The sequence below is a fragment of the Lontra canadensis genome, unplaced genomic scaffold (genome assembly GCF_010015895.1).
Source record: "Lontra canadensis isolate GAN:19392208 unplaced genomic scaffold, GSC_riverotter_1.0 scaffold11, whole genome shotgun sequence".
In the NCBI taxonomy this organism is placed as follows: Eukaryota; Metazoa; Chordata; class Mammalia; order Carnivora; family Mustelidae; genus Lontra; species Lontra canadensis.
The window spans coordinates 3,671,523-3,687,364 of NW_022631005.1; the positions used below are offsets into that span (position 1 = coordinate 3,671,523).

Consider the following 15,842-nt stretch of genomic DNA (forward strand, 5'->3'; position numbering starts at 1 on the left):
AAGCAACCGACAATTCTTAGAGTATGAAGAAGGACCGACGTAGAGGCAACTGGAAGCAAACCCAAGAAGCTAAAACCAACTTACCAATTACTGTCAAGTGAGCTGCTGCTCGTGCGGCTCCAACCATGACTACGTAAGTGCCCATATCTTGTAATGTGGCATCTTTCACAACCAGGATCCTCTTTTTGCCATCAGCAATAATGTCATATTTGTCTCCTGACTCAAGTGTCTTATCATCCCTCTTCCACTGGACTTCAAAGCTCTCCTTTGATATAGTGCAGACAAATTCAGCCTTTTCTCCTTCAAGTATTTCAAGGTTCTGAGGCTTTGAGATAAATTCAGCAGCGAGTTCTGGAAAGAAGAAGTTGCAAGGTATTAAAAACTTCAGTATCTGTACCTTAATGCATCAAGTATGAATTCTTAAAATATGATTTATTGTAATTGTCCTACCATGGACTTTGACTTTGCCATCAGTTCGGGAACTTGGGAGCCGGCAGTTGTAGCTGCCGGCATCCTCGAGGTGAGCGTTCTGAATGATCAGGATTCTCTTTCGTCCTTCGGTAAGGATTTCGTATCTTCCTGTTTCAATGATCTCCTCATCCCCTTTGTACCAAACCACTTCTGCTCCAGGCTTGGAGACTTCACAAACCAGTTTTATAGTGTCTCCTTCATTAACTTCAACGTTGCCAAGATTTTTTGTAAAGACAGCTTCTTCTTCTGTAAGAATAACAGCAACAACAACATTGAGTTCAACTGAAAATTATTTTTTTCCTCAAAACATATACTTCTGCAAAGAAAGACTTCACCCTTACCCAGTACGGTCAGCATGCCAGAAGTTCTTGCTGTCCTTACTTCACAGGAATACTCTGCTTCATCATCCAGTAGACATTTGTTGATGACAAGAATGCGCACGGCTCCCTTAGATATGATGTCATACTTTTTGCCCTTTTTGATTTCGGCACCATCTTTAAACCACTGAACCTATATTTGAGATACATAGACACGTTTATCAGTTTTCTTATTGTTCCTTCACCTATGTGTCCTTAAAAGGAATTAGGATTCTGAGTTTTTTTTTTTAAAACAACCAACAGGACTATGGTGTGAAGCAGAACCAGAGTGGTAAATACAAATATAACCTAGACCCAAAAGGGCAAGAACAAACTCCTTCCGTTATTGTTAAGTGAGCTGCTGTGATGCTACTACCAGTTGTTAAAGATAATGGGATCGTATATGAGAGCCATAGAGGGCTTTAGGTATCATGTAGACTAAGTCCTTTATTTTCAGATGTGTAAACTGAGACTCACAGCTGACTTGCCAATGGTAGTTAATGAGACACATGAAATTACAGATATTTGTTCTCAGCCTAAGAACACAGCAATTTCATATGGCCCAAACCAATAATATCTGAATCTCTTGATTGTAAGTCCATTGGTTTTCAAGTGATAGTTAATGAATAATACTACAAAGGAACAATGGGATCAAGTACGCATTTCACACCAAAGTAATAATCTTTAATCTGAAGGCAAAGTGATACTCAAATCTGATTCACTTTCTCTTTCTTTTTTTCCTGTTTTGTCTGGGCCAAAAGTGAACAAAGGTATCTGACAACACCAGACAGCAATCACACAGTCACAGACCTTAACGTTTTCTCGGGAAATTTCACACTCAAACCGAGCCATTTCTTTTTCTTTAACTTGAAGATCAGTGAGTGGTCTTAAGAATTCCACATGAGGAGCTGTAAGAGAAGGTCATCAGAATTCAAAATGAGGTTTCTAGCAATTTACTCTGACATTTGCTGTCAGAGTACTCTTTGTACAGAGTAACAATTTACTCTGGCCCTTTGCAGGGCCTTTCCATCTAAATAGGCTACAACAGACTTTGAAAGCACTTAGAGCTGCCATTCACGTATGATGCTTTGTTTTTTTTTAAACATATCTCTGTAGGTTTCATAAAACTATGTGGCATACTGTATGTCCAATAGATTACATATCTGTATCTACAGCCTATCAATGACCAACAAGGTTCTCCTGAATGATAGCCAGAAGGAAAATTCTCTTTGATACTGCTCCAGAGAAGGAAAGTTCTCTTTGATACTGCTCCAGAAATCAGACCATTTCCTGATATTGTCACAGGAAACACCAGTAGCAAAGAAACATTACTTTATTTAAGGCAGGCTCATAATAATCTTGGAGAAATTAGCAGAATTCAGTGATAATGCAGCTTGAAATGCTATAACCAGTCTTGTCTATGGCTGAGAGGCATGAGTCTGCAATTGAAATCACACATGCTTAGCTTCTTTCTTTCTTTCTTTCTTTTTTAATCAGCTTCAAAGATGTCACACATAAGTCAGACATCTATTAGTGCAACAAAGCAATGTGTTTTGTATGGGTGGGTGATTAGGTGTTGTTTTTTATATATATCTCATTTCATTTATTTCCAGAATTAAGTCAGCAGATGGGTAGGATCAGAGGGCTGCCCCCTTGTCCCTCCTCCTCTTAGGGCTCCTTGTGAGTCCTTCCCAGGATGATCGGTCTTGATCAGTGAAACTCTGGGACATAAATGCTGGCCAATGGGATTGAAGATATGCTCATGGTGGCTGAGCTTTCGTGGCATGGCAGCAAAGGAGATGACAAAGGGAAGAAGGAGACCCAAGAAGCTACTGTCTCATTCGCTAAAAGAAGAGTGCCCACAAAGAAGAAAGAATAAAGCAGTACAAGACACATGGGAGCACAATCAAAGCCACTATTTTGTAGCTATTGACAGATGGGAAGCAACTAAACCAAACAGCAGCTATCGCACAAAAATACACACTGGAAAATGTTATCACTGGACAAACGAACGACTGAAGAAAAGAGCTAGCACGTGACATTTAGAAACGAGATGTATTTTTCACCAAACGAAACAGTAATGCGAAAAACCATTAGCATTCTCTTCATTCACAGGATCCAAGAGTCCAGGCTTCGCTCCACCTTATTTTCCCTTCTTATTTTCAGAGATAGCCTTGTGTAAGCGGGCTTGATCGTACTACAGCGGACTGGAGTGTGATCCCATTCAAACTGAAATTTCATGCTCATTTTCTAGCTGTTCCTGACACCTGAGAATTCATTTCTTTCCAAGTGGAAATTGCTTTCCTTTCTTTCTTTCCTCTTTTTTCTTTTTCTTTTTTTAAAAATCATGACTCCTTTTTTGTCTCTTTCATTCAATTTGTCCTTATCTGTCTCAGCATATTCCTACCGTAGCTTTACTGCTGTAAACAAAGAGCACCTCTGCTCACTGGTCAGAAGCACAGTGAAAGGGATCAATGTGTCCTTATCAGACCAGATGTAGTGGGACAGCTTTTCTTTCCTTTTCCTTCTTTTCTTTTCTTTCTTTCTTTTTTTTTTTTAAACACATAAAGGTTGTGTCAGTATTGATACTATAAGTTGCCAAGAAAGCAGTTAGGCCAAGAAGGGCATGCAAACAGTGGCAGGGTTTGTTGTTGCTGTTGCTGTTATCAAAGAGTTGCAAATGAAAAGTCCCATGTAAGAGGAATACTTACGCACGACATTCAGGTTACAGGAAGTCTTAAAATCCTTAGCGTCACAAGTGTATGTTTTAATATCCTCTGGGGTACAGCCGTGTATAATAAGTTTTCTGACCCTGCCATCAGCCACAATTTCATACTTCTTGCTTTTGAGAATTTCTGTCCCATTTTTGAACCATTTCACCTTAGCATTTTCTCTGGATACTTCACACTCAAGGACGGCGGTGGCTTCTTCTTCCACTGTCTGGTCCTCAAGAGGCTTAGTGAACTCAACGGGGGGTTCTGAAAGAATCACACTAATTAGGAAAGGTAGTTTTCCTTTCCTTCTCCAAGAGTCTGAGCACCTCCTTAACTTTCTTCTGAGACTGCCAGGGCTTTTTCTGTTTTTAAATTGCATTTGTAAGTCTTGATTCCATCTGGATGCTTTCCTCTAATAATGACGTTTCATCATTATTGGTACATTCAGAGGAAAGTGTTTTAAACCATACGAAACATCGAGGACATAGTAGCTGAGCCTCAGTTAATAACGTGATAGATACCCAGTTTGATAATAATTCTTCCTCCAGCCATTTATTGAAAGCAATATAAACAGGGGGGACAGGAACAGAAAGTAAAATATATTCTACTTCATTTTGACTCTTTTTTTTTTTTTAATAGTCTGTGAACTATTTTGTTAGGCCAAAAAAGTAAAATTCGAATACTTGTTGGATTTTAATGATCTATGGTACTCCTCATAATTGAGAGTTGACATTATTTATGAACCTCTGCATTACACGTTTTTAAAAATAAGCTTTTTAATCACCTTTCACGAAGAGGTTGGCATGAGTTTTGAAATCTTTTGCTCTTAGTTGGACTTCTCCAGCATCTTCTAACTTTACGTCCCTCAGAGTAAGTGTATGAACTTTTCCTTCTGAACGTGGGACCACCTAATTTTTTTTAGGAAAAAAAAAAAAGCACAGTTTAAGACTATATGAAACAGCAATTCAATACATACATAGGTACATTTAATTCACTTAGGTAAATAATTTGAAACAGTTCTTTCCAAGTTGTTTCATAAGCATATATATATATATAGAGAGAGGGCACACATGCCTTTGAAAATGATTTTAACCAGTAGTTTGGAATCTTTTAAGGAAATTTTAGGCTTTCCTATTTATCCTTATATAATTATTAAGTGGCCTTTTATGTTGAAATGCCTAGGTGAATTTCTGTTTATACTTCTGTATATATATTTACATAGATAAATATTTTCTTCCATTCTGCTACTGAGTTTATATATATGATAGAACTTGGAAAAGCTAAATCATGAAAGGAAGGAAAAAATTACTGGATACAGAAAGCTGCAATATCATGATCTTAGAGTATCAAGACAAATGCTGCCATCACTGTTAATATTTGGGTGAGGAATTCTGGTTGTAAATGCAACCTTAGGTGGTTTGAAGAGGCAGTCTGTAGGATAATGAATTGTCCAAAGGAATACACCTTGTTGGTGTGGGCTGCCATTAGGTCCCATAATTGTGGCTTGCACGATTATAAATCAGCCTACAGACAGGGCCGTCTTCACTGTAATAATGCTAAGATGACAAGGGCTGCTTCTAGTTTGCCCGTAGAAAAGTCTGCGAGATGCTGTGCCCTGTCATTGAGATCAGGTTTGCACTACTAAAGAGTTCATTTAGATGAAAAATAATGTGAACGTTATTACCATTGAAATTATTTATTATTTTGGTGTGAAGGAAGGGGTCAAGAATAAAGTTTCATATGAAGATTTTCCTTAATTAAGTCATGGCTATATTTAATATAACAACCTAAATAATTGAGAAAGGTCGAAAACACAATAACGGAATACAAACAGATAGGAGAAGGTAATTAAGATGTCCTGCATCACAGTTACTTATTCAACATGATGCTTGAATGGGAAAAAAATTTGTTTTTGTAATGATGTTTCCAAATAAATTTTGGACTGTGAATTCAGTCTCTTCTTTTAAAGTATTTCAGAGTCCAACCCATCCACAGAAATAGCTTATGGATTTACACATTGTTTTATCATTTAAATTCCTCTGAGGCTGCTCCAGACTATTCTGTTACCAAGAATTTGTCTCAGAACACAGTAGTTCTCGGTAAATAGCTCATCTACAATGTACCTTGATTATGTTAAAAAAGGAAAAACTAAGCTGAATTTTGTGGTGGTTTATGTTTGTAAGGATAACGTTAAGGGATTATCCTTTTAACATATTGTTAATCTATCATGGGTGCATATTGCTGTAATATGTTACTGATATGTAATATGTGACCAAGCTGTTAAAGTTTAAATTTATAATTATTAAAGGCCAATTAAGACTTAGCTGTGCTTTCTTGGACTGATGGCCAAGGAAAAAAAGTTTTCTCTAAAATTTTCTTTTTTGATTTCCTATTACAATCCCTGTATTTGTTTGATTGCTATAGTTCTGGAGGTTAAACATTTTGTAAACTGAAGTTGAAAGACCTAAATTAAATTGGTGTTAGAAAGTTTGTTATGATAGCTTTAAAGAAAGCCTGCAAAATGTAATAAAATGATTTTACTACTTCACAGTTATACGTAAGTTTATTTATTTATTTATTTATTTATTTTTGTGAGAGAGATTGAGAGAACATGAGAGGGGTGGGGCAGAAGAACGATAAGCAGACTCCCTACTGAGCAGAAAGCCTAATCCCAGGACTCAGATCATGACCTGAGATGAAGCAGATGCTTAACCAACTGAGCCACTCAGGTGCCCCTCTTTAAGTTCTTTTAAAAAAGAGACATAAGGGCACCTGGGTGGCTCAGTGGGTTAAGCCTCTGCCTTCGGCTCAGGTCATGATCTCAGGGTCCTGGGATCGAGTCCCGCATCGGGCTCTCTGCTCGGCAGAGAGCCTGCTTCCCTCTCTCTCTCTCTCTCTCTCTCTCTCTTTCTGCCTGCCTCTCTGTCTACTTGTGATCTCTCTCTGTCAAATAAATAAATAAAAATATTTTTAAAAAAAGATACATAAAAGTAATACAAGAACAAGTTCACAAACAGCTAAACTGTTTCATATTTTAGATGGCTAAAGTAAAGAATTAAAAGGAGGACCCAAAGAATTATAGTAAGGTGATCTTTTTTATTCCTGGAAAGAAGTTTACTGACCATATATACATACATACATATATATACATATTTAAATAAAATGTGGATACATTTTTTATGAATCTACATTTCAAATTAAAATAGTAGCATTTCTTACATTAGAAATAATGAGACTGATCTTTTAATTAAAAAAAAAGCTCTTAATTTGATCAAAAGATTCTCAACAGCAAAAGAATAATATAGTCCTTAAACAGTGTTCCTCTACTGAAATCATTAGTTTACAAACGTTCAAAGGATCAGCCAGTTCTCTGCATTTGGACACGAAAGCAATGAAACAACACTTCACAGGACAAATGTACATTTCAAAAAAAGAAAAAAAGCAAACTTGAAGGTGGAGATGCCTCTATCACCTAGTTGAGTATTTAGAAGACCTTGCTGCAGGGAATGTGTCCTCACATGTAGCTTAATTCTCATGCTGCCCTTTCAATGCACAGTGGCTTTTTCTGTCCTTGGCAAAAGAGGAAACCAATTGGCCATTACTGTCTGTGTAGCAGGCAGACTCTGTCTGCCACTGAATTGCCCTTTAATCGCTGTGGTAGAAAACTCATTTTTGTTTTGTTTTGTTTTACTACAGTTGTTCAAAGGCGTTTGCCTTCTTATTAATTACTTCACTCAACTTTGTGGCTCTTTGTTACCTGGATCCCTTTTAACTTTTATTCCTTCACCTCTTAAAAGTTTGATTTGTATTGAAGCTTTGATGCCATCTTTGATATGATTTTTTTAAATACTGAAAAAAAAGTCCTAGAATAATGTACTGCCCTTTATTTCCAACCTATGTTGGACATTCTCTGTAGGTTTTGTTCTAAGAATTAAAAATTAATGGAGAATTATAAAGATTAAACATACAGACTGCTGTGGGGGGCAGAACAGATAGCTCAATTTAGGGAAATTATGTTTTGGGTCTATCTGAATGGTCATCTCAGTTTTTACTTATTGCTAAAATTTTAGCATAGAAGAGCGAACACTGAGAGGTGGTTATTTCCTCCATCTTTTTTTTTTTTTAAGATTTTATTTATTTATTTGACAGAGAGAGATCACAAGTAGGCAGAGAGGCAGGCAGAGAGAGAGGAGGAAGCAGGCTCCCCACCCAGCAGAGAGCCCATGTGGGGCTCGATCCCAGGACCCTGAGATCACGACCTGAGCCGAAGGCAGAGGCTTAACCCACTGAATCACCCAGGCGCCCCTATTTCCTCCATCTTAATGTATATTTGCACACACATGTGGATAACCTCAGAGCCCTCCTGTCACAACTGTCAGCTGCACTGTAAATAGTCCACTTGGCATTCCAGAATTTGCACAGCTCAAAGCACTTGAGGGTTAAAAATAGCTTTGGAGAAATGCTTGAAGAGCAAATTTGCCCAGAAGTTATCTCAACTACTTGATCAACTGCCTGAAATGGAATTTCCATCTTCTCTTCTTAATCCCCTTATATGCAGAACACTAGAGAGCATGGAGAAAATTAGTCACAAAACTTAATGTGGGCTGTGGTTACAAGGCATCTGATCAGAAGGCCTTTTTGATCCCTCCTGTCCTCTGGTTAATCAAACAAACTATCACTGATAGCTAATGAGAGTTTGCCTTTCCTCAAAAAACAAAAAACCTTATCACACTTGAAATTTTTATTTCCACTTCAATAAAAATACCATCAGGTTAAGTCCAACAAAGATGTGATGAATCTGCTTTCTAATTTCAACAGAAATTAGGCTAGAGTAGGGCAGGGGAAGGGCAAGGATGAAGAAGGGCCATTAGAAAGAACAAAGAACAAGGAACATACAGGTGGAGATGGAGAGCGTGAGAGAAAAGGAAGAGCAGGCCACGGCAACCACACGCCTGCTTTTTACCTTATCGCTGGGCTCGAGTTTCTTCCCTTTGAGATACCATTCCACGGGGATATCCTCGTAAGAGAGCTCACAGTCGAAGGTGGCTGTCTCCCCTGCAGTCACCGTGACATCCTTCAGCGGCCTCAGAAGACCAATGACTCGTGCTTTGCGAGAAGAAGGAAACATCTCGGGATTACTCATTTTGTAATTCCAAAAGAATGAATACACTTAGTTATTAATCTTCATGGTTGCTCTCTTCAAGAAGGAACGAGATGCAGGACTGGCCACTGTTTTAACTCTCAAGTGAATGTGGCCCCTTGGTGCCGAGAAGGGGAGAGCTGGTAGCTGGAGGGTGGGTATTTGTAGGGGCCCTGCTGTTGTGATGCGCGAGGTCAGCAAGAAATCTGCACTGCATCTGTCTCTGCCAGGCATCAAGTTCCTCTTGCTACATGTGGTATGTGACTTCCAAAATAACTAAGACTGTGATTGGGAGAGGACAGGGGCCGGGGGATCACATAGCCTGTCCATATCCATCAAACACTTCGCACCTTCCAAAAATGTTAGCCCACGCACCCCGCCTCCCTTCTTGAGTCCGAGTGCCCACACAGCTGAGTTTTTCTATAGTGGTACAAGTTACAGGCATCGAGGGATGCCTGTTCACTTAGATCCTTGTGGCATGCATTACTGCTCTGAATGGAAAAAGTACACAGCAGGAGAATATGACTTGCTTAAGTTTCTTTTGTTCCAAAGGCCAGCAAGGTCAGGGAAATTTCCAAAACTTTGGAATTTGAACCTTGTGTGTAGTAGGAGGTCAAAGAAGTAAATACAAGAAAGCCAGTTTCTGGACCTCAGTAATGTTTTCTAATTAATTAAATAAATCCAATTACCATTACGTTCATTTTCTGCAAGAGCACATCCTTTCTTTTCACTAGGAACACGTCCAACTTACGTTTCACTCGGAGGTGGGCACTGGATTTCACGTTGGCAGCTTGGAAATCCACCCCGCCAGTCTGGTCCAGGCGACAGTTGTGCAAAATCAGGAAGTGCATTTTACCTTCTTCCTTGATCTCACAATCCTGTGCCAATGCAGAAAAAAAGGTTTCATAGGAAACAATCTTTGGTATTTTTTTTCAAGGCCATCCTAAGCTTCATGAAAGGAATGTCACAAATAACTAGTGAGGAGATTTGATATAGTATTGAGCTCTTTTTCATGAAATAAAGTTGGCAGATACTATCAGGAAAGCAAGACATAGTCTGTCTGTATAATTTGGGACCAACTAGCAGCATCGCAGGGTATCTGCAACCTTATACCAGTACGCTGGATCAAAAGGAAGGCAAGCGTGCCTGTCTGTGCACAGTTGTAGATCCTAGTGTCTTTGGCCTGAGGTCTGATAGAGAACCTGATATCACATTTTAAATGCCCTGCACGCACTCTGACTTTTTGCCTATCCTTTTTTATGTCACACAGCTCCTCTAGTTGTTAACAAGTTCAGAAATAGCCTCACAGGTGTCTGGAGTAGCGGCTCTCCCTTGAGTTTCCAGTTGGCATGGATATCCTCCTCCGAGATTTCGGTTTCAAAGCGGGCCGTCTCAGTCTCCATCACCTCCACGCTGTGCAGAGGCCGCACCATCTTGATCTCCCGATCTAGAAAAGGGAACAGGCGGCATGGGTCATTAGCCTCTGGCAGAAAAAAACCCAGCAGCTTCAAGACTGGAGCTCACAGGAGTCTCCTCACCTTCAATGTTAAGCTTTGCTGAGGTCTTATCTGTCCCACAGTCACAGGTATACTGTCCAATATCTGGTTTCAAGGCTTTCTTTAGGATGAGTATGCGCTTCTTGCCGTCTGCCTTAATGACAACATTTTTGGATGGCTCTATTTCCTTCCCATCCTTAAACCATTTCACTGGTGCATCTGCTTTGCTAATTTCACACTGTAGAACCACTTCATCTTTCTCTACACCAGTGTAATCTTGAAGCTTTCCGGTAAAGTATGGATCTCCCTCTGCAAGTAGAGTATAAGTGAAAACGTCTCATTAACCACCAAGGAAATGCAATCCCTCGAAAGTTCAAGAGGCAGCTTACAGAGTTCTGGGCATACTTTAAAATGGTACCAAGCTTTTTCTTATTTAACATGTTCATGTTCAGAAGTTCTCTGTATGTTAGAAAGGGAACCAGGGCATGTGATTTATCAAGAACTAATCCATCTATCTTACATTTTGAAGTATGTTATTGACAGTAGTTTGAAAGACACTATGAAATTTAGCTTCAAATATATTGACGTGTTCTTTCATGACTCAGCTAAATTTCTAATTCCTTAGCAAATTATGTCTACCTTTAAGCTTTTGGATTCACATTATTAGTTTTTCTTATATCAATAGTTTGCCATTAATAATTTCTATATATGTTAGACTTTGGATGTAATCTGCTTGATATTAAGGGGTCAAGAAAAATAATGACTTTGATGAATGTTAACTTCTGTGTTTCTTCTCTTAAAAGAAGTTTGAAAACACTTTCCTGAAATCAGTTTGATAAAGTGAGGAGAAAGGAAGTATTTATAACCCCTCTTAGGGACGCCTGGGTGGCTCAGTTGGTTAAGCGGCTGCCTTCGGCTCAGGTCATGATCCCAGCGTTCTGGGATCGAGTCCCATATCGGGCTCCTTGCTCGGCAGGGAACCTGCTTCTCCCTCTGTCTCTGCCTGCCTCTCTGCCTACTTGTGATCTCTCTCTCTCTCACTCTGACAAATAAATAAACAAAATCTTTAAAAAAAATAACCTCTCTTAAATATGACAGAGCTCAATAATTAGAGTTTTATTTCTGATCTGAACTGGCTGTTTTGTGAGCTTGAGTCTTCATGACATGAAAGTCTTCATATTTTTAGGTAAAAAAATTTTATGAAGATGCCTGATAACACATGTGAGAGTTTCTCAAGGAGAGGGGCTGCTTCCACGCACTATAACCCTTGGAAGACTATCTTATACAAAAGATATTCCATAAATTTCTGCTGAGTTTAATGTAATAAATAGAAAAAAAACAAAAAACAAACAAAAAAACACCTACCGAGCACAGTGAGTTTAGCTTCTGAACTTAGCCCCATAGCTTCCACTCTAATTTGAGAGGTATCATCTATAGAGAGATCCCTGAATGTGATGGAATGAGTCTTTCCTTCATCGTCCATCCAGACCGACCTGCTGGTGTGCAGGCGCTGGTCGTTCTTGAACCACTTAACCCGGATGTTGTCGTGGGAGAGCTCCACAGTGAACACAGCACTCTCCCTCTCCTTGGCTGTTACATCCTTGAGTGGGGTGAGGAATTTGAGTCGAATTCCTAACCAGAAAAGAAAACCTCATTAATTCCCACCCTTCAGGAGGAATTATAAAAAGAAAAGCAAAAAAAAAAAAAATTTTTTTTTAAAATGTAGTGTCTTTCATAAAGAATATTTACCTTCAATGATCAATTTGGCACTTGTATGTTTATCTTCAGCTTCAAACATGTATTTTCCTTCATCTTCAAAAGCAGCTGCCTTGATCACCAGGGAATGTTTAGTGCCATCCTTTATAAGCTCAACTTTGTCATCACCCGTGATTTCCTGGGTTCCTTTCAGCCAACGGAACGTTTTGGGCTCCCTGGACACCTCGCACTCAAACTTAGCCTCATCTTTCTCAAAGACTTTAACGTCACTAAGAGGCGTGATGAAGATGAGTGGCAGTTCTGTAAAGAGAGGATGAGGTGGGTAAGGCCAGATTATGCTTCCGTTCATGACCCCGGTCAGGTCAGGGCCTCAAAGTCTTGAGAGAAAATAACAAAAGGGTGTCTGACAGGCAGTGCATACCTTTCACTTTCAGATTGGCTGCAGATTTGGCATTGGCAGCCTGGAAGGAGACCTCCCCTGTCATATCCAGCTGGCAGTTATAAAGGACTAGAATATGCTTCTTCCCATCTTCAATGATCTCACAGTCCTATTCAGAGTGAGAGGCAGAAGGACAGAGCAAGAAGAACGTCACTGTCATAACTGGTGATCCTTACCAATCATCAAGACATTTTAGACCCGAAGCCTATCTTTTTTTTTTTTTTTTTAACTCCTAACAACTAAGCAAGCCCCTGACTGTGTGATCAGATGATCTTGACTTACAGGGGAAGCAGTTAAAGGTTCTCCTTTTAACTTCCACTGGCCGTGAACATCTGGTTCAGAAAGTTCAATTTCAAAGCGAGCTGTTTCACCCACAAACAATTCTACTCCATACAGAGGTTTTTCCACTTTTATTAGTCGAGCTGGAAGTACACAGAGTTTCGTTAGGATGATTGAACCCATACACTGTGTATGTAGAGAGGGTAAGATGAAAAATTCTCAGCAACTCACCCTCAACGTTAAGATTTGCTTTTGTCTGGTCAGTGCCACAGTCACACATGTATTCGCCTTTATCTTTAAGCTCTGCCTTCTTGATTTTTAGGATGCGGCGCAGCCCATCTGTCTTGATAGAGTGTTTTGTTGATGGTACAATCTCTTCGCCATCTTTGAACCATCTCACTGGCACGTCTTTGCTTACTTCACACTTCAGAATAATCTCATCCTTCTCGACTCCAGTTTTGTCGTGTAATTTCACAGTGAAGTAGGGATCGGCCTCTGGAAAAGCCAGTCAGCAAATCATCAGGAGAACGTGAAGAGTAAAGTTTACTGGAATCACAAGTGGTAAAATATTCAATGACCACCCCCTCGCTATCCCCACACTGGCTACCCAGTCCTCGTTGGTCATGTTTACCTAAGACCTTCAGGTTTGCGGTGGAGCTCAGGTCCTTAACTTGAGCCTTTATCTGGGATATATCATCCAGGGTCACTTCTCTCATTTCCAGTTTGTGAGTCTTGCCCTCAGAGGAGATGAGTACGGTTCTGCTCGTGTGGAGTTTGGCATCATTTTTGAACCAGACTACATGCATTTTTTCATGAGAAAGCTCACAAACGAAAGTTGCTGTTTCACCTTCTTTCACCGTTTGGTCTTCGAGAGGTGATATGAATTTCAGCCGTATACCTGCAGTGTTCAGTGTGGAGAATGTGCTTAGAAACACAGTTTACCTTCAGAAATAGTCTGCTCTAATCTGCCAAGGTCAAAAGGATCCATTTCGCATAGCATTTATTTATTCACCTTTTCAAATGGATCTATCCTCCATTAAAGGGGGAAGGCTTTTTTGGTGACGAAGTGACAGTAAAATTATGGTGCCCACTGTCACTTATCCCTATTAGACCTTGGTGTTTGTGGCACAAACATTGAGAGTTGGTTTTTCTCTCTGTAATTCAAGTACTCGACCTCAGCTTTGACTGCTAAGCGCCCACCTCAGAGATGGCCGTCTTGAGTGAACACACTGCCAGCCACAGGCTAGAGCAGCAGCCAGCCTGGGCCCCTCCCCACCATGACCCCCAACAGGCTCCTCTGTTTCTGAGACCTTGGCTGATTTTTGCGACTGACCACTCGGACAGCTTGTTTTGTTTTTCCTTCCCTCAATTTAACTTCCTGCTCTTATGTTTTAAATTCACCAACAAAGAGTGAGCCCATAAAACCATAGACCCCTACCCTCAACCTCAGTAAAAGCAGAACACAAGCCTACTCTCTATCCCTCACCCCCTCCTCCAAAAACAAAAAAACAAAACAGAACAAAAACCCAAACCCAAAACCAAGAAACCCCGACTCTGTGGCCCCAGTGGTGCTGTGTAATTTCCAGGTCCTGTAGGTAATAAACCTGTCTCTTTCACTGTTTCCTGATGGTTACTATGAGGGCATCTCTCAATCATAATAAGAACCACAAGGGCTGGTCCAGCCACAGCATTGGTTGACAGGCTGGGAATGGCACACAGCATTCTGTCTTTACAGTCATGTGTTTGTGTGCTTACATGGGGGATACTATGGCCAGATCTCATCAGCTCTTACCTGTAACAAATAATCGTGCCGAGCTCTTCTTGCCCTCCACCTCAGCAGTATAGACCCCTTCGTCATTGAACTGAGAATCATTGATAACAAGAATGTGTTTCTTTCCATCAGCAATGATATCAAACTTGTCAGATGCCTTGATTATGTCAGGTCCTTTAGACCATATCACATTTGCCTCTCGAGTGAGGACACATTCAAATCGAGCTTGTCGCCTTTCTGGAACAGTGACGTCCTTCAGGGGCACAGCAAAGTCAAGTTCGATTTCTGAAAATCAAACGTTAAGAATGAGGTTGCCAGAATGCACAGGGCTGTGAAATGAAGTCGAGTCCTCCCCATGTATTCTATAAGCCCATACGTACCTTTTACTGTCAGAATGGCAGTGGTAAATGCATTAAGTGCCTGGTAAAGGACTTCCCCAGCTTGGTCCAGTTTGACTTTGTGCAAAGTTAGGAAGCGTTTTCCACCTTCTGCTTTGATTTCACAGGTCTGAAAAATAATGGTCTTGGTTAGCGTTTGAATGAGAGAAGTTCCAGTGAGGAGAAATGTTTCTCATTTATCCATGTACCCATGTCTACAGATGTCCTAAAAATTACGACTAATAAAAGTGAGTAAAAATATCTAGTCATAAAATATTTAAACATTGCCAGAGCTGTCCACAAAGAGTGTATCAAAATTCTTCCCCTCTTTGAGACTAGAATCCTCAAAGAACTCCATTGTCATTGAACCATATTGGAACGTCAAACTGAAGACAGACTAATATGGATATTTTGTGTGACTGACGACTTAAATGGGAAATGACTCACAGGTGAGGGCCGAAGAAGCTCTCCCTTCAGTTTCCACTCTCCAGGAATGTCTGCCTCTGAGATTTCTGCATCAAAGCTTGCGCTTTCTTTCTCATAAATGGTAACATCCTCTATGGGTTTAAGCAATTCAACTTCACGCTCTGTATTGGTCAAGGACAAAAAAAATCACAATGCTTTAAACAATCTAACAACACTTTGCTTTCTTTCCTTTTTTTTTTTTTTGTATGTTATTTTGCCTTATTCACACACAAAATTATCTTTTAGAATATAAGGACTTTTTTTTTTTTACCTCCGAGTGTCAGCTTTGCCGGGTATCTTTTCCCTTCAATCTCCACCGCGTATTCATCGATATCTTCTGGTGTAGCATTCTTCACTTTGAGGAATAACTGTTTTCCGTCTCTTACTATCTCCGTCTTATCATTTGGTTCCAGCGGGATTTCATCATATCCTTTGAACCACTTAATGTTTGGAGTTTCCTTTGCTATCACACAGGAGAAAACAGCCGTCCCCTTTGGTTTCACATGCTGATCTCGTATAGGTTTTACCAGCCAGTCTCTGATGACTTCTGCATGAAAACGAGGTCAGAAAAAATAGTCATGACCTGAACAAGTAACAGAAATAAATTCCTTAGTAAAT

The 15,842-nt window shown here is 39.9% G+C and overlaps 1 protein-coding gene across 1 annotated transcript in view; it reads right to left on the reverse strand.

The window, feature by feature from the left end:
• Positions 1-15,842, reverse strand: part of TTN (titin) — a 269,891-nt gene that overhangs the window by 94,663 nt on the left and 159,386 nt on the right. The window contains exons 194-213 of the mRNA XM_032856015.1: positions 15,496-15,771; positions 15,207-15,346; positions 14,763-14,889; positions 14,404-14,667; positions 13,243-13,509; positions 12,843-13,106; positions 12,615-12,754; positions 12,315-12,441; positions 11,927-12,193; positions 11,543-11,809; positions 10,220-10,486; positions 9,989-10,128; positions 9,433-9,559; positions 8,505-8,647; positions 4,326-4,449; positions 3,539-3,805; positions 1,638-1,735; positions 813-981; positions 451-717; positions 85-351 (exon numbers count right to left, since the gene is read on the reverse strand). Coding sequence (XP_032711906.1) covers positions 85-351; positions 451-717; positions 813-981; positions 1,638-1,735; positions 3,539-3,805; positions 4,326-4,449; positions 8,505-8,647; positions 9,433-9,559; positions 9,989-10,128; positions 10,220-10,486; positions 11,543-11,809; positions 11,927-12,193; positions 12,315-12,441; positions 12,615-12,754; positions 12,843-13,106; positions 13,243-13,509; positions 14,404-14,667; positions 14,763-14,889; positions 15,207-15,346; positions 15,496-15,771 — 4,008 coding nt within the window. The remainder of the gene's footprint in view (positions 1-84; positions 352-450; positions 718-812; positions 982-1,637; positions 1,736-3,538; positions 3,806-4,325; positions 4,450-8,504; positions 8,648-9,432; positions 9,560-9,988; positions 10,129-10,219; positions 10,487-11,542; positions 11,810-11,926; positions 12,194-12,314; positions 12,442-12,614; positions 12,755-12,842; positions 13,107-13,242; positions 13,510-14,403; positions 14,668-14,762; positions 14,890-15,206; positions 15,347-15,495; positions 15,772-15,842) is intronic.